Genomic DNA, 27,701 nt, shown 5'->3' with positions numbered 1-27,701 from the left:
CTGTCTAAGGCTGAAAATTTGTTCTGATGCCTGTGGATTCTTGCCTGGTACTGGGTGGCAGCATCAGTTGAGAGTGAGCTCTGGGATTTGATTCGTAGTCTTGGGACAGAGCATACATGTCATCTTGGATCTTGCTTGTCCAAGATCATGTGGCCTTTCGTCACACACACACACACACACACACACACACACACACACACACACACACGAGGTTCATAGTCCTTGATGAGTATTGCTGCTTAGAGAACTTCAGGAAGTCTAAATATGAGATCTCTCCCTTTACATCAATGGCCCTCGACATAATGCTGATCTCTGTCATTTTATCTTGGTATCCACTTCATGGCCATTTTTCCTTCACGTAAATGGCTAGTATATATTTTGATGTAGTTTATGAGTATTCGTTGCTTATGAGTAAGTACAGCACTATGAAGCCAGTCTACTTTGGTCTTCATCCCATCTGATCACAGGCCCCGCATCCAACCCAAGAAAAGGGAAAAATTAACCATGTTTATATGAGTTATCAGAAAAATTTAAAGTTAAAAGTAATAACATGTGTAAACTACATAATCAGTCTTTCTCTAGAGACACTAAGTTATCTTGGAGTACTTTACATCTATAAATAGAATTATCAGTTTTTGAATGTCACAACTGTTTAAAAAAAAGAAAAAAGAATCTACTTCCCATTTGGTCGGAGGATGGACCTCTCCAGAAAAGAAACCAAAGGAAAGCAATGCCAGAACTTATTACATTTAAACAGTTTTAAATATAGTATATTGGGTTTAGAAACATTGACATTTCAAGTAGCTATTTTTTCCTCATTCCCCACCAGAAAAGAGAAAACCTTAGCATCCTCTTCTGAAAAGTGGTGATGAAAATTGAAATTTTATTTTGTAACAAAATACCACTTTACAGTTCAATTATAATTCTGACATAAAGACTGCTTTAGCAACCTTACATCTTCACAATGACAGCTTAATATGTATCATTCACTAAAATGTAAGTTGAGGACACAAAAGAATGCTTTGTACGGTTCATTGGAAATATACCTGTGGAGTAGTAGGTGTTTTAGGGTCCCCTCCCTTAGTGCTGGGAGCCCTGGATGAGTGGGAGAAAAGAAGGCTGTCCATTTGCCGTATTCAGCAAAAAAAATGAATGGACCTTGTAGACACTGGATTGTGTGGTGGACCTGTGTGTGGTGGGAACATAGACTGTTTCTTTTCCTTCAGCTTGTGAACTCTGCAGGGGCAAGAGTCCTGCCATTCCATAGCCCCACCAAGCAGCCAGCACAGAGCATGCGCTGAAGAACCTCAGAAGTCTTATAATTCCCCGTGTAGAAATCTCAATTTAATGCACCATTTTTTTGAAATTTGCTAGAACAGAATTCTTCTGGTTTTACCCCAGGCATGAATCTGCTTCTCTTTGTATTCCAGTTCTAAATTACCAAGATGGAAAAGTAGCATGGAAGGGGACTGTTATCTCTTCCACTTGCTACTCCTTTTCCTTGGAAAACAAAATGGGTTCAAAACTGGATACAAGTGTACAACCATTTCCTTGGGTGATCGTGATCTAATCTGTTCTCATCTGAAAAAATTTGTCAATTAGTGTCCTCGATTTTGTATGATGTCATCATTGATGAAGGTTGTGCATTATCATCAATCACTTCACTTTTTAAAAAACTTTATTATAATTTAAGCTTATTTTCATTTCACTGCTAAGTGATATTACTGATGAGCAACTTTAGGAGCTACTCATTTCCTAAAAATTTCAGGCAAACAGTAGGTCTGGGATACTTTCCTCCTCTCCAGATAACTCTTAAAGCTAATATTATACTTTTATCTAAAATTGGATTCTGTCCCTATACATTTCCATTAATTTTCTCTGATTTAAAAAGCATTCATCCAAAAAATTGAATTTCGATCTGATCAAGCCTCTACTTCTAACTACCAGCTTATAGGAAACACTAGAAATAACAGATTAGACAATAAGAGAGTACAAATCAGCAAAATCCAGGAAGTGAAAAAAACCAACAGGTTAAATGATCTGGTTTCCTCAACAAATAAACTATGACTACTAAAGAGATATAAGAGGCACATCAACTAAATGCATTGTGGAGAATTTATTTTGGATTATGATTTGAATACACCAACTATAAAAAACAAACAATCCTCCCTATGCCCAAGAGAAACCTAAAACATGTTATGGGGATATTTAAATATCTGCATATTTGATAATATTTATTTTTTAATTACTGCATTTTTTACATATGATAATGTAGTATTAAAAAGAGACCTTATACTTTAGAAGTATATACCAATTTTTTTTTTCTAAAGCATACTATTTGCTTTACAGAAGCTCCAGATGGGATTAAATTTGCAGAGGTGAGTGCTTAAAACAAATTAGGACCTTAACTTGCTGAATTCTGCCCAATGACGTCTCCTAGAAACACAGTAAACATGAAATGGAACAAAGCTTTTTAAATTATGTCAAAAATTGTGGCTAAAACTTGTCACATGGAATTTGGTAAACAGATTCCACTGGCACATTGCCTCACCAAAGTTTCTCATATAGTGGTGGCAAAAAGATTGAGAAGATAATTCTTCCTTTAAAATAAAAACAAACCCAACATGTATTACCCTCCCACTACTCCTAAAACATCAGAGATACTCCAATGATTTAGAGGTGGTACTCTGAAAGTTCACTTGGGAAAACTCTACTCTGAGCTTCGAAACCTTGAAAAAAAAATGTGCTGCTTTTACAATACCCATGAAAAGCAACATATTTATTTTGAGTCTACAATAAAACACAAACATCATTATCAAATTGAAAACACTTGAGAGTTAGCATCCAACCAACAGATGTTTATAGGAAATCCACTGATAGAGATAATCCATTTAACAAAAAGCGTATTCTGAAAGTTTTAAGTAAAGCTTTTGGAAATTCAGTCACATTTTAAATATGTCAAGGAATCTCAGTATCTAAATGAATCTGCTCATGAATCCTTTGGTAAAATCAGAAAGCTATTGTTCAGTTTATCAAGTTACTGTCTTATAACTTTGTTTTTGTATATTAGAATTTCTTAAAACTCCCCACTTTTTGTCCTTTAGATGTGAAACTTTAGAATGGAAACTAGATAAAAGAAACTTTAGATAAAAGAAAGCTAAGCTGATATTTGTGGATCTACATAGTTCTGGAAATATAGGCCTTTTATAAAACTGTTCACATGACCATGCACTTAATATTATGGCTGACCTATAGAACTGGATATTTTGGAGCAGGTTACCTGTGGCAAGTCAGTACTATGTTGGCAGTAAATGAGGTAATGTTTAGTTTTCGACTTTCTCTTACATGCGGTAGAAATCAAGTATATGTTATAAATGTCTCTAAAAGGAAAAATATATAATATTAAAATAATTTCTTCTGACTGTGAACCACTCGTTGATTTTTCCAAAACTTGATACTGTACATTCTTAGTGTTATTAGGTATGTATGTAATGTCTATAGTTTTTTAACTGAAAGTTTTAAATATTTCATTTGGTCAGGGCTCTTTAAGCTCATTTTCATTTGCTTTGTTTCAACTAACTGTAGTTATTTTATTTATTCCTGTATTGACATTCTAAGCCTGCTGTAGTGACATGTACATTAATAATGAATCAAATATTTGTTAAAAAAAAAAAAAAAAAAAAGCCAAGCCCACGCTAAGGCATCTGTAACTAAGGAGAATCAACATCCTGACATCTGACTTTCTCAAACAGATCTACCAAATAGAAGGCAACTTGTGCCTTTCCAATAAAAGCAATACATATCATTCATATAAATAATGCTGGGACCGAAAAGGTGCTCATTAAAATGTGTTTGGTAATAACAAATGCTGATTCTTCCAAATGTGCTGTTTGCATTTCTGCTTCATTGTACTGCACTTAACCATTGAACACTTGTAGCATCAAAATATATACTAGCCATCTAGGTGAAGAAAAAAAGAACCATGAGGTGGATACCAAAGTAAAATGGCAGACCTGGAAAGGCTGGAAGTTAAATGTGGTCAAAACATAGGCCAAGGTTCTATTTAGGGGTTGGATCAGGAAAGGTGCAATAACTGTGGTCTTAACAGCTAAAGTCTAGGAGACATGGCTCAGTAGCCAACACCAGACACTGGGGTTTTCATCTGTGGGCAACTCTGACTAGAAGCGGAGAACCAGGAGGCTGAATGGGAACTCTCTGCTAATTTTGAAAGAGGCGACAGGGATCCATCATGTTATTGGGTAAGGTGTATGCTTCTCCCTAATTCCATCCTGTCTCTCACTGCGTTTCCTTTCCCATCTACCACTGACCGACCTGAAGTTCTGTTGCTTTCCAGATCAGCAACTCTGGATATTCATCAGGGAAGTGGCATGTTCTTAGGCATGGAGGTTTTTCTATGCCCAGACTTTTTTGTAGTGGTCCCATGGGATTTTTCCCTGAGCTAATTACCAGTCAGGATAGCTTCCTACATTCCATAACTTCATACTTGGATATCAAGAATGGCTTGGGAGCATGGCATATAGCCCCAGTAACATTTTTTTAAAAGAACTATCCATTAACCTATGCAGACAAAAAGAACTTTTGAATCTTTTGCCCTCTATCTTTTGAAGGTGACAATTTGACAGGCCCCGCTATTTTATTTTTCACTGTTTTATGTGGTCTTGTTTAAGCTGTAAACTGTTTGGGGATGGTCATCACTTGAGAATTAGCGTGTGTTTGGGCACTCATGTCCAATGTGTCTAACAGATAAGAAGTAGGCCTAGCTGAGTTTCACTAAGCCTGGCGATTATTGCGGAATACTGTGTTACGCAGTGAAAGTTGATAACTGAAGAGCTGAGTGGCATAAAGAATCTGACCCAGATTTCTCTTCAGTCTCGTCTTGCCTCTTCACCCCTCACCGTACTTGAGCCATACTGGCCCTCCCTCTGCTCCTGGAGTCGCCAAACTCCCTTCTAGCTTGAGACCTCTGCTCGTGCGGTTCTTCTAGGGACACACTGCCTACCAAGCTCATTCTAGGCAGACTCAAGAGCTAGAATTAAGAGTTTCACAAAGAAAAGCAAGGGTCTGGGACTTGCAATTCATCAAAACAAACTTCCTCAGGTTCTGTGTTGCCGGCGTGAGTTGCCCTAAATGAAGTATAATGACTCATGGTTTCCTCTCTTTAGCTTGGGTACCACCGGTGCTTGCTAGCGACGCTCAGTTGGAGTGCTTATAAGCAGTGAATTCTATTAGGAAAATCCTTATGTGATTTTCAAAAGAGGCTTCACAGAATCTTAGGAATGAGAGGAGAAGCTGAAGGAAGAGCTGTCAGCAGTGAAAGGTGTGGCTATGAGTTTGCGTTTTATACTAAGACGGTGTGAATTATCAGGTGATTTCAGTGAACTGAGCTGAGGTGCAGTAAGAAAAGAGTCAGATAAGTAAAAAATAATAGGTAAGACTTGTAAATTATTTTATTTATGAGAATCTGGCATACATTTAGCCAGTAACAACAGATTGAAAGCACACCCATATTCCTGATAGAAAGGGGTTCAGGCATTTTCTTTAGACACCCCCACAGTACTCTCTGAGGGCATGGTTTGAGCAATTTTTTTCATTATGGGATTATAGTATTTGGAGATTTTAATTGTTTAACATTAACCTTGATGCAGAACTTTTAATTGCAAGAAGAAAATTGGGCAGATTAAGGTGGAAAATACCATTTTTGAGAGACATAAGCAGCAATAGGGGTAGACTGACTTTCAAAAGTACTCAGTGTAGAAAAGAAAATCAAATGATAAGGAGGAATGGATGGCAGGCCAGGAAATTCAGGCAAAGTTTGATTCTGCTGGGAGACCAAGGTGCTGAATTTCACAGTGATTTTTGGAAAGGAGAGAGTCATTGCATTAGTAGGACTCTGCTTTGTCTGTACTACTGTGCACCTGAGCATCGTCCTACAGATACCAGGCTATTTTTCAGATAATGGTGGTTTGGCATTGATATAGCTTTACTTTCTCATCTGCTGCTTCTGGAAGTGAATTGTAAATCATTGCGAGATTGCTGATGGGGTTAGAGGGCAGTCCACTTCCGGTATTAGACCTGGAAGCTTTGATTATTTGTATGGTCGTTTTCACCAACTGGGGTAACCAACAAAGTCAATGTTTTGGGTGTCAGATAGGTTATAAATAAAATACAAAGAAGCTATTAGGTAGGCTAAATATTTTTTAAATGTAAATTAGCACCGTGAATGTATCATTATGTCTGGATGTATGTATAAAACAAGAAAGAGTGAATGCAATCCCCTCTAAAGCTTTGGGGAAGACATTTAAATTTCCTTTAAATCTTATGTTTTTCTATTTCTTGTAGTTTCCTCCTGTCTTGTTCAACTCAGAATCTAAGAGCAGGGAGAACAGGGACTGTGTTCTCTGTTTATATTATTAGCACCCAGTGTTTGGCACAGAGTTGTGCTGAAATACTGGGGCTGCCAAAAAAATGTATGCAAGTGGACACTTTAGTCAACGTTGCTCAAGTAGTAGGTCGCCGTAATCGGAAGTGTCTGGACACTGGTGGTAACCACTTTGAGCACCTCTTGTCATTGCAGAAGTCAAACGTGACTTGTATTCATTGTTTTTACATTTGTAATCGTTTTTTCCTTTCTTAAAATGTGTATACATTTTTTTGGCACCCTCTGTATGTATGAAAGAAAGAAAAAAATTGGTAAGTGGATTGTTATTCTTAAAGTCATTATTGTTTAACTTCATATTATGCCCATTTTCTATGAGAAAGGTACTAAACAGTATTTATTTTGGTAAAAATGTCTTGTGTTGTGTTGGAAACTAGAATTTTATCCCACACTTACCTCATATCAGAATTGGAAAAAAAAACTTGAAAGGCATGTATTTTCTGAAATAAATTTTAATTACAATTTGAGAAGTTTGGATGTTACAAGTAACTCATTAAAATACTTGGAGAGAATTCATACTTCAGTGAGCGCAGTCACTACACTTGAAGCTGACCCTTATTAACTTAAGTAGGACCTTCTCATAATTTGTCACAGAGAGTTGTTGCTTACCCACCCCATATTTATTCTCCTCGAACTCCTGATTCTTAGCTGAGCACATGGCCACATGAGAAGAAATTAAATATCTTGCATTCCTGTGGCTTGGTGAAATGACCTGGTACAGTTCTGGCCAAAAGAGAAATAAGTGGAAATGTTCTATGGTAGTTTGTGGGAAAACTGCACAGACAGATGGTGCATGCCTTTTGCCCCTTTTTCTTCATCTCTTCTTCCATCTTGCTGTCTGGAATTTTGATGGGGTGTCAGGAGCTCTGGTGTCATCTCGGACCAGGACAAGTTCAGTCTACAGGACAAGAAGGGCCTCCATAGGAATGGCAGAGCAATGAACCGGAAGGAGCCTGGACCACCATACTAGGCTTTGACCACCTAAGTCTCGATTTCAGTTAGTTGACAGAGATATAATCTTTTATCTTGCTTAAGATATAATTTTTCAGGTCTACGTTACATGCAGCCAGGAATAGGAGCTAATCCTAACTGACACACTATTTTACTTCAGACCAACTCTACAGTTTTATGACTTCATTATCCATCCGAGGATTGATCTTATATTCTCATTTATTCACCCTAATGACCTACTCTCATCTTGCACTTCTGTGCCAGGGTTTGATGTTGGCCTTGTTTCTGAAAGTAATTGATTTGAGAAATTTTACCAGATTGTGTATGGTGGCACCGGGTTAACAGAATATTCACCAATTATTCTGGGGAAAACAGCTAAATTCTAAATTCCAGAATGTCAGCATCATCCATCTCTCATAAAGGCTAGAATGCTTTTATGGTACCTGAGTGTGTCTGTCTTTTCCTTCTATATAGTCCCCTGGGGAATTACATAGGAGCAACTTTTTAGGGGCATTGGGAAGATAGGCCCATCCTATTATGTAGTGATACATGTGGATATTTGATGTTCAGGGACTTTGGGGGCCCCACACCTGGTGAGAAAGTTAATTATAAGTCACTGTTGAGCAGCAGGATAGATTTTTCTTACCTCTCTTGTTCTTTGGCTCAACCTAACTTTTTTTGTTCATCACTGTAGTGGCTTGTGTAGTCTTCCTTACAAAGTGTTAGTTGTTGCTTCGTTTTAGGGTAAATATGCAAGTGCTTGATGTAGAAAGGATCATCCATGGAAGCGAGAAATTGGCGGTGGCAAGGATTTTTTTGTGTCCTGTCGGCTGAACTGTGGATCATCTCTGCGTGATCTGTGTCAGCCAGTGGACTTAGGATTCACCCTGACCTTCCACATATGCCATCTCTCATAGATGAGGATAGAGAAGTTTAGAGAGAAGACAGGATATGGTTCATTTTCTATAGTAGCCATTGTGGTGACTACTGGGCATATTCTTTTTTTATGAAGATTGTGAAGTTGTCAATCTATAGAGTTTGTCTGTGATTTCCCAGAGACTTGTTGACCTGGGTGAGGGCATCTTCTAAGGATTGTGGGGGAGATAAAGGAAGTTGATCATTATAAAGAAGAGCCAGGAAAATGGAGCTTAAAATGAAATACTCATCCGGAACTAGTGATACATTGATTTCTAAAAGGACTCACCACAAAGGTCTGGGCCAATTTAATGAGAAAGAGATCCAAATACCTAGGATGGATGTCAGTTATAGGAATTGCCACCAAATTATTGGAACTGGCTATTATGAGGTTTGGACACATTTTCTACCTTTTATACTTACTCATCATATGCACCTAAAATCTGTATTGTCAAAACTAAAGTCTTTGCCCAGATAAAGATTATTCCTCGTAACCTGAACTTCCACTGGAGAGCTTTGGTTGTTAAGGGCTTTTGCTTGGCTGCAAGTTCTCTTTTGCTGATGGGGCTGAGGAGGTAAACTTAAAATTCAAAGCTATGTTATCTCTGACTAGATGGAAAGCTTTTAGGAAGCATAGTACTGTGGCATTCTAACAAGTTTATAGTGTCCACTTTGTCACTAATCATAAGACATGTGTTCAACCAGTTTGAGAATTTAGGCAGAGTGAGAATCCTGGGTATTAAAAATATAGTGACAGAGGTGGTATATTTATTTCTCTGACAGTATCATTATTAGACTACCTAGGATTCTATAAAAACACTCATTTTTAAAAGTATTATGGTTGTTATTTAAAGGAACCTCTGAAGTGATCTTTTCCTAAAATGAGGACTTCTTTATTTTTGAGTTTAGATTCTCATATCTTCAAACAGTGTCAACGTATCAAGTGTTACATACCCAATGTCATAAAGTATTTATTGAGTATCTGGTTTTGTCCTAGGGAATTCAGATAGTTGAGAATCCTAGTGGAGACAGTGGAAAGCGCTTTATTAGTTATAGCTATAGTAAAAAATGCCAGGAACCAAGAGTTCTTGGTGTCCAGGCATTAACTCTCTATGTGGCCTTGGTCAGTTCATTGAGCCTCTTCAGACCCAAGGTTCGTCACTGTTCTATAAAGTGAGACTTAGCACGAAGGGCATCTGCGGTTCCAGCTTTGAGATCTATGGATGTTTTATGTTGAACGCCTCCTGAATGGTCCCGGCCCTCAAGAGTCTTCAGCTTTTTTCTAGATTTCCTTCTGTTAGGTTCAGTTCCAAAAGTAAAATGTACTTGTTTACAAAGGAAGATACACCTGGAAAATGTATTATGCAGAAATAAAAAGTCTCCAGTCCTACCCTCTGAGAGATAATCTTTTTAAAAATAGGTATATAATGATCTCCACTTATTTCTGTGCATATGTTAGTATTTTTGTGATTTATATTTTGTGTGTATATATGTATATCTACATATCTTATTTATATTGTACTAAAACTTGACTTTTTTTATGTAACAGTTGAGTAATGGGTATCTTTACATGTCAATACATATAAAGCTACCTTATTTTTAAAATGGCCTCATAGGATGTCACTAACTGAATATTTGAGGTACACCAAATACACATTTTGACCAAATGGGCAAGTGCTAAATCATATTTAGCTGAAGCTAAAGCAAAATATTACTGTCATAGAATGGATGACCAGAATACACGAAAAAAATTGGAAATTTCAATAAAATGATTAGAATTCTATTATAAAAGTTTTTAGTAGCCAGATTTAATTTGGATAACATGCAAGCATTCTCATTTCTCACCACTGTCTGGTGTTAGATTCTTCCCGCGGTCACTATACTATATAGATTTGTGATACTAAATAAATGATGGCTTTCAGCTGAGGTGGGTATAGCAAGGTGTTGTTTGACCCGCTCAGCCAGAATAGAGGACTGCTGATGGGAATGCTTCCTCTTAGCAATTAAAGGTGTCCTCTCTAATAGTAACTAGGGAAAGACCAGGTAATCAACTGGGTAAAGACTTATCTCCTCATGAACCCCTACACTTGGAGATTTGTGTGATGATCAGGGAGTTTCATGGAGGAATCCCAGAAATTGAAGCATTATGCACATTTTGAAACAGCCTTTCTTTCTGAATATTTTCAAAAGCATACTTAAGATTGCTGCCATCCCATAATCTAACTTTCTAACATTTTTGCAGCTTTACACAATTAGTTGATTGAAAAAAATCTGTCATAAATATTGGCTCTAGAAATGTGACATTAGAGCAATGCAGTTGCCTTTCAAGATATAAGAAAATTGTTTCAATATCACCTATATCTCAGCTTATATTGCAGGCACACCAGCCTCAGCATTGTGGCTGGAATAGAATGAGACGCCTAAGACACTCTTCAGTTCACCACGTTTGTTCCATTGTCAACAACAGCTGCTGTCACTGTTCTTTACTCGTTTCCATTTTATACTTCTTCAGTCGGGTTCACTGTGTTAGGGTGAGACCAGGAACTATTTCAGCAAGTGCGTAAGCAGGAGCAGAATTGAAAGTACTGTTATCACAATGTATTGTGTTATTTAAGGGCTGCGCATGTCCAAATGTCTGATGTGCAAGATACGGGGGGTAGCACATTTGGTAATACCACCATCATTGTTGTGTGTGTCTTGATATATTTTAGGAAGAAGAATTTTGGTAACTTACTGTCCAGAAGCCCTCTTGGTGCTAGAATTCATTTCAACAAGTGTGAACACTCTTTCATCTTCAATGAGAAGGTTAGGGGGTTGACTTTCCATAGTCGTCATTTTAACAAGCTTATTTTTCAAAATTGGCCTCTATATGCTTTATTCATTAGGGCTTTTAAATTGTGTTGTTTTAAAGTTTGATTACTGTAAACAAGATGTGTTTTAGGTATTTAATTTTCTCAACTATTTTTTCTTTTCTTTGTATTTTTTTGTGTGTATAACTTTATTTTGTGTGAATCAAAGGTGACTTTATGGATGTCACTGATTTTTAGTTTTCCCTAATCTTGATATTTTTACATTGCAAAATCACAAAATCCAAGTCTGATAACGTCAATATCTTAACCTCTGTGGATCTTTTTTTCCCTTTAGTTTTCTGTTATCTGGGTCTTATCTCTTAATATGCCTGATGGTTTTTTAATGAATTTTGGACACTGTGTATAAAAAATAATAGAGATAATTTTTGGCTATTGATAATGTCATTTCCTCCAAATAGGATTTACTTTTGCTTCTTGTAGGCAGAATCAAAGATTGAGCTGATTCACAGCTATGCTTCAGACTTGTGAGGGCTGACCTGTTCCTACCTCATCCCTACTTGTAAGACATAGTCATCAGGGGTCCCCCGAGAGCCCTGATTGTCTGACACATCCTCATCCATGGGCTCTGAACTCCATTTTGTCTGCCCGGTGCCCTAAGGCTAGCCAGCTATAGCCCTCTGCAGTTTCTGAACCTCCCTGGTTGTTACTTTATACATAGTTTTTCAGTCTCTCAGCCTGGCCTTTGGAAATTAACAAATGCCTCAAAGGGAAAAGCAGCTCTAAATGTTAGACTTAACTCTCTGCACTTCTCTTCTCTCTGGAACCTTTGTTCCCACTGCTGTGGTAACTCTCTAATGTCTTCAGACAGATAGATTCTTTTTTGGCCTAGTGTTCCTAGTTCTCTGCAAGGGATTAGTTTGCAATAAGCTATTTAGCCATTGTTGGCCTCTTACCTGTATTTGAAAGTGAATATTCAGATATTAAAAATAAATACATATATCATGCCTTCTTTGCATTACTGTTATCTTATGCTGATTATATATTGTAGTAATCTGTGCAATCATAGGATCATTTAGAGTATAGAAAGTTCAGGAATGCCCAAAATAATACTGAATAAGGCATTCAGCTATTTGGTCAAGTTTTAAAAAGCCTACCAGATTGATTTTTAATTTATTCATTTATTATTTCGTATATATGTTAGCTGCTCACATTTCTTATTCTTGGCTCTTTTCCTGTTTCTCTGTTAGATGGTTTTCTTCTGGTTGATTTGCAAAAGGTCTTTGTAAGAGAGATTAACTCTTGGCTAATATGTGCTACAAATGTTTATCACCAGTGAATATGGTTTGTATGACTGTTATATTTTAGGATGTATTGAGGTTTTAGTGGCCTTTCTATAGTACTTTTAAAAAATTAATGTTGCACAGATACTTATAAAGTACACACATAGAATCACAATACATACATGCACGCATACACATACCTACATCCACATACAAGACATTATTAATTATGCAGATCCTTTGTAAGTTTTGAGGGATCAAATTGATTTGTCAATGACTAAGAGTAGTGCTGTAATCCTTTTTTTGTGATAAAGAGTGTCGTTCTTGGTCCTGTTTGCCTTGAATTTGATCTTGTCAAACATTAATGTTGTATGATTCTTGTGTTTTGGAATTGGCAGGGGTGGTATAGGTTTTATCTTTAAATTTATCTTTGTCTCTTTAATTTTGAATTCTTCACTTCTTTTCTCCCTCTTTTAATTTAGAAGTAAAGAACAAATTCTGTGCTTAAATCACCTGAGAAATATCAGAAGAAGGAAGTGGGCTGTACCTGAGCTCTTGAAGTATAAATTGGATATGCTTAGGTAGAAGTGTAGGTCTGACAGACCAGAGGGAAGGATTAAAAAAGAAATGAGGATAGTATGGAATAATAAGTATATTTGGAATATGAAAAAGGCTGACTCTGGAGCAGAAAGTCTGAAGAAATAGGAAATAAATGTAGGTTGATGAGGTAGGATGCTGAAAGCTACGGCAGAGAAATAATTCTTCATTTATAAATTAGCTGCTCCTAATGCAAATAATCAGATACGTACACATTTACAAAATGTGTTGAAGCTTGTTATACAGGATTGTCTTTCATGCTGTTTTATGTTGATCTTTCTGGTTCATTTTCCTTTATTCTAAGAGCTCAGAACAGTACACTCTGATTCACATGAACTAATCTAATGCACATTCTTTGAGTTTTATTGTGCATTTGACATTCTAACCAGGTGATTTTTGGAGTGATGGTTGAGGTTCGTAATCCCACCTCCAAGAGATGTTTTAAGTCTGTCATTATTGTGGATCAGCCTAGAACTGCTTTCCTTCAGTTCTGTTCCTCCTTTTCTGCTGTGCCCATCGCCCAAATCATAAATTTACGTTTCCTAACATACATTCGGCAAATGAAATGAAAATATGCTAACTATGGGTAGAAGGCTATGTCTGCTGGCCTGGACTGCTTAATTGTCTCCCAAGGAGCACGTAGGATGGTGGCTTACTGAGCGCTGAATGAAACAATGAAGGCAGTTGCCAACTGTTTTTTCAGGTGCCCACCACGCACAGACCGGTATATTGATGTGGGAGCCAGGACCTCCTGCTGAAGGATGCCACTGAATTCGGGATGGTTAGCTCTTCAGAAACGACGCTTTTATTCCAAAAGGAGAATATGGAGAAATGGGTGTATTTCTGTGGCTTTTGCACAAAATTGTATGTTTTTCTACTCCTAGGGGACTCCTTCTCACAGTTCCGGTTTGCAGAAGAGAAAGAGTGGTACAGTGAAGCTTCATGTCCAAAGCAGGTGAGATGAAGGCTTCTCTTGAATGTGGGTTGGTTTTTCTCAAGACTGAAGACTAACACCTTTTATATTGTTGTTCAAATAGAGTGTCAATGTGGAAAAGAGTTTAGTAATTCATGTTACCTAAATTGTTCAGAAAATTTTCAGGGAGCTTAAATTACACAGGTCCTTGAAGCTAGAGGTCTGTGTGAATTGCTCGTATAGACTGGGTTGCAAGGTAGAAAGTTTATAGTCACGATTTGGAGTGGATTACTTTGCCATTTGGCTGGCTTTCTTTTTCCCTTTCTGTGAAAACTCCCTTTAGGGTTGACAATTAATTTTTCCTCCCATTCTGCTTTTGGTATTGAGAAAATCCTTAACTTTATAGCTTTAAATAAGCAGATGAAATGAAAATATGCTATTTCTATTCCAGAATTAAGAGAAGAAAGCTATAAAATAAGAACAAATACCATAGAAGTCTTTCAATGAGTCCATAAAACCCAAATGTTTTATGTGCTTTGTATTCATGCCGTATCTTCTTCCCAAGGAGTTTTGATTCTTTCCAAGCAGGACTTCACTAATCCTTTCCATGAGAGATGACAGGTATTCTCACCCCTTTAAAATGCACAGAATTATTGGTGGCTTGTCATATGTCTCCAATTCCAGGGCTAGAGCATACTGTCTGATACAATGATTAGATGATCTGCTCACAGCCGCAGACGCAAAGGCCAAAGGGAAGGCCTCCTCCTTATTCTGCTACCAGCTCAGCGCCCACACTGTAAACGGCTCATTTTATCTCTGGGCTGGTGTTTTGTTTAATTATGAGGGACGTTGACTTATCATACCGGCAGAGGGGGGGATGTTACTGGTGAAATGACTGCCTGTCACTTTACAAGAGTATGATTATAATATACAAAAAGTTGGGAATTAAAAATATTTGTCTTTGCTTGAGTCTATTCGGGCATATGTCCAAGGTACAGTGTACAATTCTAGGACAAGTTGAAAACGTAAACCGAGATCATTGAGGAATATGGTAAAAGTCAAACAACTTACATTTCAACTCCTTTTGAGCCATGTTGGCTATCAGACTATTTCACTTATGCTGAGCATTTTCAATGATTCTAAGGTTCTTCATTCATCAAAACACTGAGCACCTGTTATTCACTAGATATTTCAGTAGGTGCTGCTTATTGAAAGATGAATAAGGCAGAGACCATGCTTGTTCAACACACAAGGCACCTTAAATTAGCACAGTGGCTGACACATAGCTGATCAGTAAATATTTACATAATAAATGGGAAAGAATACAGCAATCAAATAAGTGGTGTAGTAAATGAATGAACGCAATTCTGTGGGCGACAGCTATTATGGGCTGGAAGTGATTGAGAGCAGTGCCCTGGGAAAAAGGGCCTTGGTGGATGAGTGTGATTTTGGTAGGTCCTGTCCTGGGAGGACGAGACCTGAAGGGCCAGGCTGTGCTCAGCTGGGGAGTGTGGCCGGAGTGTAGTTTTCCCAGAGGAGGAGGCTTCAGGCTTCAGTCTGGGCCGGTCGGTACCAGCAGTTTGGTGTTTATTTTCTCCTGGGGGCAGTTGAGCCTGTGGGTGAGAGCATAGACTTTGGAGAGACAAACCTGAGTGGGAATCCTGGTTCTACAACGTGGGCTAACTTCTTTCCTTTTCTTGTTTTCTTATCTGTAGCATGGAACTAACAATAAAATATAAACTTGGAATTGTAACGAGGATTAAATTTCATAATAAATAGAAGCCCTATAGTGCAGTTCCCGACACACAGAAAACAGTCAAAACTAGCTCTTATGACTACTGTTATTAACAGAAGTTTTGTTTAGCACGAAAATGCAAGTGGCTAGATTTGACATCAGCAATATTGGGAAGCAGGGACTGGGAGATGAGAGGTTGGAGGAAGGGAGGATATTATGTTGGGCAGAGTCGGGGGCCTGGCAGTGTGGGGCAGTGAGGGTGGGGAGGGGGCTCCAGAAAGATGGGACTTTGGCAGAGGACGAGGTAGCGAGTGTCACTGACCAGATATGAGACATTAGGACAAGAAAGATTTGTAGTGGGGCTAAGCTTTCCAGCTTGATGACTAGGTGAGTGGTGATGCCACTAAATGCAGCAAAAGAAGAGTGGAAAGAAGGCAAGTTTGATTTTGAACATTTTGAGTTGAGGTACTGGTAGGATCCATCCAAAACTGAATTCATTGCTTCCCCATCAGAACTGTCCTGTGTCAACACTCTTTCTTCTCACTTGAAAGAGAAAAAGACAGGAATTTATATATATATATATATATATATATATATATATATATATATATATATATATATATATATATATATATGCCTACATATTGTATTTATACATATATGTATATCATATATAAATATGTATAATTTCCCGTATGCTCTCCCGTCCCCATTGCAACCAGTGGCACAAGACAATGAAGAGAGAGGAAAAAGTAGGAGTTGGAGTTCAATGGTGGGACGTGTTGGTCCTCACAGGGCATCCTGACGGGAGCGGACCCCCACCATCGCTTTGACTTGCCGTCATTTCTTTGTGGTTTACATGCAGGGTGAAGGGGCCGCTGCCTGGCAGTCAGGGTCTCCGCTTTAGCCATGTAGGTTCACGTTACTATAGGGGGGTTGGTCCCTTCGATTCATGACTGAGATTTTCACATCTTTCCTTTGGATGGTGTGGGGCCATGTGATGGGGAAAGGGTGGGAGGAAAACTTCAGGTGAAAGAATAGATCTATTATTTTTTTCAATCACCTGAAACTTTGTTCATTCCATTTTTCATTTTTGTTGACATAGTGACTTATTTGTTCAGTAGAGCTTCCTTGAGCAACTGCTGGGAGAGATACAGTAGTTCCCGACTGCCAGGCTCCTAAAGGTCTAGCCTCCCAGGCCCACCCCCAAGAGTCCAGTTCTGAGTGAGGCCTGAGAAGCTGTATGTTGACAAGCTTCCCAGCTTTTCCCAAAGTGTTGCCTGATTTGAGCACTTCTGTAAAGTGTACACAAGTGGTTCCGGAGTCCCAAATGAATATGGACAGTGAGTTCTATGGCTCCTGAGAAGGTGGAATGGTCTGATTGAAGGCTACATGTTTTAGCTGCAAAGTGGAGTTTCTAGCAGGTTCTCTTCTCACCAAATAGTGTACCTTTAAATAGACACTGAGACTCAGAGTCTAATTAGGTTCCTGGACAGAGAAGAACCTTCCAGATTACAGATTCTCACTACCCAGAGTTCTGTGCACTCTGATGGCACAGAAGTCGGGTGGAGGGGCTTTGTTCCAAGAGGAACAAGGCTGGCTTCCCTCTGCCAGCCTCAGCGTGTACAGGAGAGAGTGCCACGGTGTGCTGGTGTCTGTCAGGCTGTGTCCTCTGACTGCCGGTGACCGTCAGAGTTGACAGGTGGCTGTGGGGACTGGGCACTCCAGGCAGAAACAACCTATCGATTATTTTAAAACATATAGCAAAAAGCTGATTCATGGTTATTATTCCAATTGAACCTATGTTAAAATTCATGCTTTATTATAAGCAATTCACTTCAGCTCACTTTATATCTAAGGCCTTTCGCTTTAGCCCTTTAGGAGGCAAACTAGTGACGAAAAAAGCAAAGTTTTCTTACAAAGTGGCATTTGAGGGCAGATTCTAGGCTCTGGGACTCCTGCAAGGAGATGAGGAGCCATCACCGTGGTGGCTTGAAGTGTCTTGTCAGCAGTGCAATGTCCGCTGGGACTTGGGTGATGGAAGGGAATTAGAAATGGGGGCAAGGGGACACTGCAGTCGCAGACACAGCCGAATGGCTGTCATTTGGAAGGTGGCTCAGAAGCACAGCCTGGCCCTTCCCCATGTCTTTGTGCGATCTCACAAACTTCGTTGTGTATGATGTACCTTGTAGTCATGTTGCACATGATGCAAAAAAGGGCCGAGGAAGTTTGGACACTTAGCCAGACCCCAGCGTGTCTCCACAGCCCTCCTCCAGAGACCTAAGAGAGCCACAGGTGTAGGGTCGTGGCCGTCGCAGAAGGAAATCCTTACTCTTTTATTGGCTGAAAGGAAGGTGTCTACATGTGTGACTTTGCAGACTTACCTTGGCCATGGGCAGCGTGAGATTTCTAGATTGTGATGTGGGACTTGCCCATGTGTGAAGTATCCAGGATCACACCTTTCTCATGGTTGAGAGGGTTTCTCTAAACTTGAAAACAAAGACTTAGACCTGCTGGTCTTGATCATGGCACTTAAGGTGCTGAGGGCAGAACCAAGGAAAAGACTGAACACTTACTGAATTTTCCACTTTCTTATCAAGGCTTTGTTACCCTCCATCCTGCTCCCTAAATACTATATATTTTTAGATTTAAAAGGCCAGACATGGCCTTTTTCCAGGCCACATCTGGTGTGGCCAGCATTGCTTACCTAAGAGCTAGCTAGCTATCTCTGGAAAATTTAAGAAAGGCCGTTGAAAAGCCACATTGTTTCTTTTGATCCCCATGTAGTACGTCTGTGGGGAGTAGGGGTTAGAATGGGTCTCAGTTTAGTTTCAGGGCTCTTCTTGAGTCCACCAGGAATGACTGACTGCCTCCAGTCATAAGCTCATCTGCCCGAGACATTCCTTCAGGGGAATCAGGATTAGACGTGATGAGCCCTGGGTTTTCTTCTAATTTGAAGTCGGTGATTACAGACTAAGACGTGGTTCTAGCTGGGCCTGTGACCGCCCTTGGTAGACGAGGAGGTCAGTGATGTTTGCCTCTAATGGGAGCTCATTGTGACCCCCTTTTAGTTTGTTCCTTCTCTTGGGTGGCCAGGGCGCCTAGACGCAGCTGTTCTACTAGTAGTAAGCCATGTGATAATCTGGAAGGTTTTTTCATACTGTCAGTTGGTGAGGTCATTGCATGGAGATGACTTGACTTCTGCAAGTGGGAAGGGAGTCAAGGGGAGCTTTTAGTGTTGGGCTCAGAGCGCTGCTGCCTGGATGGTAAGTTTCCGTCCGTCCTCTGCTTTCTGGTTGGAGGAGGCGCATGTGTGCACCTCGCGGGCTCCTATGGCTGTGCCTCTCAGCCCCACCTCACCTCCCAGACAGCTCCTTCGTCCTCGCCCGGAGACCGGCCATCTGAATGTGAGGGAGGTGTCCACTTAGGTTTCACTGCGTGCTTATCCTTCTTTCAGTTTTGGGGGTCGTTTTCAGGTTCCTGATGTGGGGGTGACTACTGCTCTGCTGCTGCCCTGAGAGCATGAGCTGCGGCTCAAGAAGGTGCTTTTGGTTTTGCTCATCTTAATGTGGAAATGACAGAAATTATAACCACATCAAGTGTGGTTTACAGTCTTACTCCCAGCTAAAAATAACTCCAGGGGAATGATTTATTTAGTTACTTTCTATCGTCTTCTGCTTTTCTTTCTAAAAGGACATATATAATCATCACTTGATATTGTAGATCATTTGTACACATATCTTATTTATTTATTTATTTATTTATTTATTTATTTATTTAAATAGAATTCAGCATTTTACGTGGACTGTGAGTCATTGGTTCAAGCCCTTCAAGAACTGCCTCTCTCACTGCGACTCAATGTTGCTGCCGAATTGGTCCAGGTAAAAACCCTCATGGCATCTTCAAGCTGGTATGGATTAGGGCAAGAGAAGAAAAATAGTGAAAAATAACCCTTTGCCGGATGTCTCAGACCCAGCTTTTTCTTTCGTAACGCTGACGATTTTGTACCAGGTAGCATTTTGTAAAGTTTTAAGGGAGTATGAAATGATTTTTTTAAGTTTTTTTTTATTTTTTTTTTTACCCATTTTATATTTGAAACATTGTAAAGAATTAGATGTAGTGGAAACGAATGGAATGTAAAAGTATAAAGTCAGGCTGGTATTTTACTCAAAGTATTTATGTGAGGCAGGAAGGACGCAGTGGTTGAGGAGACAGACATGGTTCCTGCCCTTCTGGAGCTTCATCTAGTGGGAAAGATGGGTATTAGTGACCTTATCATACAAATGTGTAAGCTGTGATGACGTCTGGGAAGGAGAGTGACAGTGGGCTATGAGAACATGATATAGTGAATCTGATCTACTTTGGTGTGATTGGAATGGCTTTCCTGAGGAAGTGACGGATAAGCTGAGATGCAAAGAACATGAGTTGGAATTTAAAGAAGCGTGACCCACTCAGGTCTGCGTTAACACTACCACAGACAATGACCACAGTAAGAGCAAGCGGGCTGTAGAATGGACTGTGGGATGGTGTGGGTGTGTTTATTGGAAATCTGCACGTGCAAGAAGAGAGCAGCTGAGGAGAAGCATATTAAGAGGCCGTTGCACGGGCCCAGGTGAAGAAGACTGCAGCTTGGAGGAGGGTGATGATGGCAGAGCACTGGACTCTACCAAGAGGTGCTTCGAAAGAAAAATGAACAGGACTTGGTGAAAGACTGGAAACGGAGAGCGAGCAGGCAAAGAATGACTACAGGTTTTCCAGTTTGTGCAACTCGGTGGTAGGTAGCACTAGGAAGGGTGAGGTTTGGACATTATGGATTTGAGCCTCTGAGATATCAAAGTGAAAATACTACTCAAATGGATATAGAAATTTATAGTTCAGAACGAAAGGCTAGAAATAGACATTTGGGAGATAGTATAAGATGGCAATTGATGAATTGACCTAGGAGGCCCAAGGACTTGTACCACAAGGAACTGAAAATGTAATTGTGGCTAGATTGAGTTTTTTTTTAAAAAAGTGACATCCTGGGCAATACTAATTTTAAACAGAATCCTAGCAACAAAAATGATCAACTTCGTTCTTCAGTTGAATGTGATGCTAAGTTTGAGTATAGCCAGGAATTAGTTACCCACCCAATTGTTGTTTCTGCTGCACTTTCTAGTCTCAGATTCAGGGCAGCAAGTAGAATTCAGGGCTGGAGGACAGCTCGGGGTAGGACAGAGAAGTAGAGAGCGTGGCCTTTGCCTCCGATGGGAAATCACCTGGGGCTTCCATAGGTGTTTGGGATTGTCTTAGTGACGGGGCCACTGCTGTGTTTCCTGTTGGCTGTCCAGAGGTGTGCAAGGTTCTGACAAGCTCGTTTTGGTGGAACACATCCAAGGAACCATTGAGATGAAGGTGACGTGGGCCCCAGGACTCAGAGGAGAAACAGAAGGCGTGGGGAACGTTTTAAAATGCAGGATGTTCTGTCGGTGGCAGGTCTTAGAGTAAAGGTATACAATAATTGCAGTAGCTTTGAAAACCTGGCTAAACTCTTTTAAAATCCACCCCACCCCCTCCTACATGGTAGAGCAGCTATTCTCAACTGTGTTTGCACATTAGAATCCCGTGAGGTAAAAAACAAAACCAATGCCACACGCCTGGAAACTAAATGATTCCAAGATGAAAGTAGAGGGCCACCTCCCAGCTTTGCCCTGCACACTGACAGTGATGGATGAATGTTTCAGTGTGTGTGTAAAGTCATGCTGTCTTAAAAGCCCTGAAGAGTCACTAGCAAACTGTATCTGCTCAGGATGCTTAACTGTACAAATAGGGGCCAATGCCCCCAAAAGAACTGGACTCTGACCTTGTCCGTGCAGGTCACCCCGGCCTACCCCCCAGAATAGGGGTTCTTAGCCTTGGCTCTACGTTATAATCACCTGGGGAGTTTTAAACTTTCATTAAATTATAGATACAGAAAAGTACACATATAAGTATTTATAACCATGGAATCAGCATCCTGATGAAGAATCAGTATTGCCAGGGCCCCAGAATCCACCCCTTTGCTGAGTCACTATTTCCCTCAAATCACTATCCTGACCTCTCATAGTAAGGATCAGTTTTGCCTGTTTTTGCCTTTTTACACACGTAATCCAACAGTATGTTTTCTTCTGTGTCTGGAATTTTTTATCCAGATGTTACTGAGACTCATCCTTTCTTCTTGAATCGGCCTCTTACCCTTTGTATTAGTGCTGTCTTTGTATCTGTACAGTGAACAGATCTGCTAGTTACTTCCCAGTGCCGTGTACAGATGTTTCAGTCTCATCCCAGATTTAAGTGGCCATTCAGATAGACTGATGGTACTGTCGGTTCTCAGGCCTGAGAGGAGACACAGCCCTTTCTATCTCAGCTCTGAGTGGGTTAGCACACAGCTGGAGTGGGGAGAGTGGGAGGCACAGCCCTACTACGTTTCAGTGAGGTCTCCCACATTTACCCAAAACAGGGCCAGCCCCACACTAGACACCCTTTGTAAATGTCCTGTCTGAATTGAGTTCTCCACTCCACCAAGTTTGATGGCTTCCCAAGCTTTAGTTTCTACTTAAGCACGTACAGCAGGACTCACATTTTGAACTCAGCCATTCTGCTTCTCTTTCAGAGTGCCCTTCCTTTAGAGGTTCCTCAGCTGAAGCCAAAGAGAAATGAGGAAGGCAAGGGGCTAGGGATGCAGTTAAAAGGGCCCCTGGGGCCTGGAGGCAGGGGGTCCATCTCTGAGCTGAAATCTGCTGCTGCTCGCTGCCCCATGGACCTGGGTAACACTGGCCCAAGACCGGGTCCTTCAAAGAGTTCTCAGAAACCTGCTTCCCCCCTGCCGTCAGCAGCAGACCACCTGGAAGAAGAATTAGATCTGCTGCTTAATTTAGATGCGCCTGTAAAAGTGGCAGATAACGTCTTACCAGACCAGACACTGCAGAACCTGGAATCCGAGAAAGGTGGGGAGGTGGCCCAAGAAGAAGAAGGTATGATTTTCATTTTATTCCCCATTCATCTTGATTCTAGTGTTCTGTGAGAAAATGGGGTCACATCCGTACACGTTTCCGTCAGTGTCTGCCATCGATCTGGCATTATCTACTGACATCTATTTCTGTGCTCACATCTCTGCTTTCGCCCTGAGCTGACCTTTCTGACAACATTCCAAATCTCACTCGATGTACCAGGCTTCAGGAGCTGCTGTCTGATTACAAAATTCAACCTGGGGATGGGAGTTGAACTTGTGCCATAAAAAGGCATTAAGATACTCGTAGCCCTCAGCTGTGCAGCAGGAGACTGAACAGGCCAGTTAACCAGCTTGCTTATTTTTTACGAAAGAACACCACTTCCTCATTTGTGCATGTTCTGTGAGCTCGGGGCCCATCTGACAGGGAGCGGCCCAGGGCCACGGCCTCAGCCATATGCTGCATTCCAGAACCTTTGATGCCTTTCCAGGATTGCTACAATCGTAAAAAGAAAACAGCTGTGTCTTAAAAAAACAAAAAACTAGTGAACTATGAGATTCAACTTCAGAATAAATAGAAGAGCAAATTTCCACCCAATTTATTAATTTGTGTAAATATTATTGTATCTTCTTAAGGACTAGCAACAATAGAATATTTCCCCTTGTTGTGAGCAACGTAATAATTATGGCTGAATTATATCATGGAACGAACCCCAGGGAAACTTTAACCCTTAATTTTGGGACTAATGTGAAGTAGTTAACATTACTTTTACTTCCCTAGTTCTCGCAAAACCATCTGTGACGGAAGAAAAGAACATGGAATTGGAGCAACCAAGTACATCAAAAAATGTTACCGAGGAAGAGCTTGAGGACTGGTTGGACAGCATGATTTCCTAACCAAAAGAAAAAAAACAAAAGAAAAAAGAAAGAAAAAAAAAGAAAATGTGCCTGCAATGAATGTGAGCTGCCTTGTAAGGGTGGGCCCGCTGTCCTCCAAGCACAGCTGATTGACAAGCATGTGTGTCCCGGCCTGCTTACCGCAGAGAGCCTACCTCTATGTTTGTCAGCATCCCAATAGTACATGTAAGAGGCTCATTGCATTTGTTCTCGGGCCTGGTAACCTAGCTTCAGGGCAGGGGGCATTATGGCTGACACTCGTTTCCAGTCTCCTTCCTCTCAGTGTTCACAGCAGAGCAAGTGCTGCTGCTGCAGAGAACAGGCGCCAGCAACAGGCATGCATTTGGCCACAATAAACAAAGGCTGCTCTATGGAGTTTTTCCCTTTCTTGTCTCATGTCCCTTTTCCCAGCAGCCACAGTATGGCTGTAGACTCATCCAGAAGTGGTGCATTACAAGAGGCCAGACCACGGTGGGTATGTATGTATTACTTTATTGCAGTGGGCACTTCATCTTAGTTAAGGAGAGTCACCTAAACACAGCAGCTCCACTACTTATAAGGGACCGTAAAGCATTACTCAATTTGGCATAAGATTGAGATTTTTCTGACTTTTCAGTACAGTACTTTTCTTCAAATAACAGCAGTTGACAAGCTGTTACTGAAAAAAATAATTGTATTAATAACCTTCAAGTGCAGTTTCTTAAAGGAAGACAGAAGATCAACACAACTAATTAATGGAAATGTCCATCGGTAACATAAACATAAAAAACTTGCATAGCTATATCTAAAGAGGTTTTAAGGCACTTAATCGATATTTCAGTGTCGACAAAGTGTTGGTTTGTGTTTTTCTATTTCTTTAACTGCTTAAAGCTTTTCAAGGTGAATCTGGATACATTCACTAGCAAGTACCATGGGAAAAAATTAGACTGCAGTTACAATGTTTTTTTCTTTTTTTTTGTAGTTCAGACCATGAGTCACTAGTGGATACTATCATGTGATAGTCAAGTGTTTAGAATTTCATGTGTTATGCATCCAAGTCTTCCTACTTCTAGTCCTTTCCTCGGTGATGCCATCCCAACAAACGAGTTACATTAGAACTGAAAACCTTGAAGGCATTCAGCTGGAGATTCCTTGATTATCTTTTGTCATCCCTGTTTTTCTTTTAACATTTTGACAGGTTATCTCCCACAGGCTATGTCCATGAGGCACAAAAAGCCCAATCAATTCAAAAATATCACAGATTTGTAACAAACGCTTTCTTGTTTTAAAGGGAGGCATTTAGAAAATGTCACTTTTCAAAAATGTTGCAGAAGTATAAAAGAAGGATTTTGATTTCACGGTAAGTTGACGGTTCCGAGCTGTGGCGTTCCTTTCATTGCGATCTAGCCCAGCTGATCCTCATACTGCTTCCGAAAGCAGTCACCAGCGGGGAAGAAATCCCAGCACCTTTCCTGGTACATTTTCCAGACGTAAGACTCCTGAAAGAACGGGGACAAAAGGGACTTCTTTTTAAATCACAGTAAGCTAAAAACCCGTTTGTTTTTGCTCTGTATGTATCCCTGGAGGAGTATGGATGTGGATTTATATGAGGCCCAACTGGCATGTTCTTTCTTGCTCTATTCCCAGCCTATGTTGGGAGCAAGAAGTTGTTTCTCCCCCTGTCCCTCAAACTCAGTGATCACCACTAAAAATACCTAAAAGCTTTATCAGTAGGCCGATTCCATGTCATTTGTAATTGGTAGAGGAATGCATGAAGAGGGGACACTGAGTGCTGGCTTAGGCAGATGCCTGGAGCGCTAAAGCCAGATGTGAAGGAGACCACGTGCCTCTCTCTCTAATGTTGGAGCTGTCACGTTTTCCTACAAATCCAGTGATGTTTGAATATTTGATAACCTGCCTCTTCCTCCTTCGTTCTCTTGTTCATACCTAGTCATAGAATCCCTTTCCCACAGACCTTCCTTCATACTCGCACAGCATTTTACCGCCTCTCCTGCTCTTTGTTATCGCCCCCACTCGGCTTCACCTTGACTTTTTCTCTATGACGTTCTCCCCACCTCCAGTTATTCGGCTCTGAAGCGGTAACCATAAAGGTTCAGAAAATGTCAGTGTTGGGCAGGATAACCAGGAGGTTTTTTGGAATAGACTGGAGTTGCCTTAGAATTTTGGCTTCTTCCGTCACAAAGAGAGAGATAAGTAATGCAGAAAGCAGTGGGAGAACGCATGTGACAGCCCAGGGGGGTCATCTCTGTTTCAGGTGGCTTAAGCTCTACCGATTCTCGAGCCTTAGGGAAAGGAGGCTCTAACACGGGGGCACGATTCTTCTCCTCACCTGACCCGTGTGCTCTGTTTCGTCTTTGTTAATCAAATACATCAGGAAGAACCTGGAACAAGGACAAAAGGTATAATAAATGAGAAAAAGATAGTGCTAGACACTGCAGGTAGGAAACCTAAGTTCATTTACTCAATCAGATGAACTGGAGAGAGGGTTCCAATATGTTGTTTGGCATCATGCCGTCTACCAGGCCTTTTCAAAGCGGGGAAATGTGACATAATGATACAAACCATCACTTTCTAATCATACACATTAGTCTCAAAATTAGCCTTTTTGTGAGGAGAGCTCCTTTATTACTGTCCCCAAACTCTGAGCTAAGATCACTTGTGAGGAAGCATTTTGGCTACTCCTTTATTATTTACAAATATGCTACTCTAAAACGATCAACTGGTAACTACGACTCCTACCCTGTAATTTTCAGTAGGCTGATTTATGAGAATGCAGAATTGAAATGGCGTGTGTGTCTTGAGGACAGGTCGTGGAATTTTTGGAAAGTACTTAGTCTCCTAAGTTGCTCTGATTCTTCCAGAAGTATAGTTTTCTTTTTATTATAGACAACTGAGAAATGCCAGCGTGGTTTTACTTGCTCTGCGATGTGTCTAAGGTTTGAGTCTGTTTGTCTGGAACACACAAGTGTCCCGGGAGGCTGGGGCTGAGTTCTCAGCTTGCATTACATGACCTCAGAGACGGCGTCCAAAGGAACCAGTCTAATGCCCTTTAGGAAAAGGACTGTGAGGCTGTTGCTGAGAAAGAGAAAGTAGAAATACCACCCTTCTAAGGTTGGGGAGAGCCTGTGGCCCAGATTTGGAGTTCTCTTGAGGTATTGTTAGGTTTACAGCTTCAGACTGTGGCCCACAGCAGAGGCTATAAATACATTCCTTTCCTTCCTCCCTTTTCCTTTATCAGACGAAGAAGGAAGGCAGGGCCAATATCTTACCTTGTTTGAGACTCAGGCATGTAGGCCATTGTGATTCTTTTCCTAGCACCATTTTTGGGGGAGAGTTTCAAACAGGAATAAAATGGGTTCTCTCCCCTAGAGCTCACTACTAGAGAGGCAGAACACAGGCCATTATAATACAGAGCGCTGAGGGACGATGTGGAAAGGGGGCCCAACCCAGATAATGTAACACCTTTCACTCTTCTCTGTTCACTGGTCCTGGCACATGGCCATGTGCTCACCTTTTACACCGTGTTTCCCCGAAAATAAGCCCCAGTTAAGATCATCAGCCAGACGGACGCATTTAGTATGTTATGACGATGTTCCAAAAGAAGATGTCATGACTGTATTTGAATAAATGTAGATTGTTGTCCATGAAAAAATAAGACATCCCCTGAAAATACATCCTAACGCATCTTTTGGAGTAAAATTAATATAAGACCCGGTCTTATTTTCGGGGAAACATGGTAGAAGGACATTCACCTCGGTCCCCTCCCCCTCCATGAAGATGCAAACTCTTAGTGAACAATGGTGACTACTCTGGACTTGAGGAAAGGGATGCTAAGTTACTTAAGAACTTACAAACTTGTGTTTTTGTCCTAAACTAGCAAAAAAAGATGTGTCTTTGCTACTTTTCTTTGGCAATGTAGACACAGGGAAGGGCTAGTGCAGGGGGCAGAGCGCAGCAGTGTTTTTCCCTTTCTTGAAGATGATCCCTTCTGGAATCTGAATGCTCAGGTAGTCTCTATTCTCTATAAATTCTGTAAGTTACAAGTTTCTCAGGCAGTCATGGCACACAGTAGGCAACGAATAACTTGTTCTCGAGGGAATGCTTTACCTTTGAAATATTTATTGCCTACTGGGTGCCAGGCGTTCAGTGCTGGGATAGAGCAGGATGGAAACACCTCCC

The 27,701-nt window shown here is 40.5% G+C and overlaps 2 protein-coding genes across 2 annotated transcripts in view; one reads left to right on the top strand and one right to left on the bottom strand.

The window, feature by feature from the left end:
* Nucleotides 1-23,893, top strand: part of AVEN (apoptosis and caspase activation inhibitor) — a 142,562-nt gene extending 118,669 nt beyond the window's left edge. Inside the window, exons 4-7 of the mRNA XM_019752876.2 lie at nt 13,895-13,965; nt 19,444-19,539; nt 22,290-22,650; nt 23,407-23,893. Of these exons, the coding sequence (XP_019608435.2) occupies nt 13,895-13,965; nt 19,444-19,539; nt 22,290-22,650; nt 23,407-23,522 (644 nt within the window). The 3' untranslated portion in view covers nt 23,523-23,893. The remainder of the gene's footprint in view (nt 1-13,894; nt 13,966-19,443; nt 19,540-22,289; nt 22,651-23,406) is intronic.
* A 7-nt stretch (nt 23,894-23,900) lies between these two features.
* The window catches only part of RYR3 (ryanodine receptor 3), a 477,803-nt gene continuing 474,002 nt past the window's right edge, over nt 23,901-27,701 (bottom strand). Inside the window, 2 exon segments of the mRNA XM_074327936.1 lie at nt 23,901-25,000; nt 25,852-25,903. Of these exon segments, the coding sequence (XP_074184037.1) occupies nt 24,905-25,000; nt 25,852-25,903 (148 nt within the window). The 3' untranslated portion in view covers nt 23,901-24,904.

The sequence above is a fragment of the Rhinolophus sinicus genome, linkage group LG03 (assembly GCF_036562045.2).
Source record: "Rhinolophus sinicus isolate RSC01 linkage group LG03, ASM3656204v1, whole genome shotgun sequence".
Classification (NCBI taxonomy): Eukaryota; Metazoa; Chordata; class Mammalia; order Chiroptera; family Rhinolophidae; genus Rhinolophus; species Rhinolophus sinicus.
The sequence above is the reverse complement of the archived record's forward strand: the minus strand, read 5'-3'. Positions and strand labels throughout refer to the sequence as shown.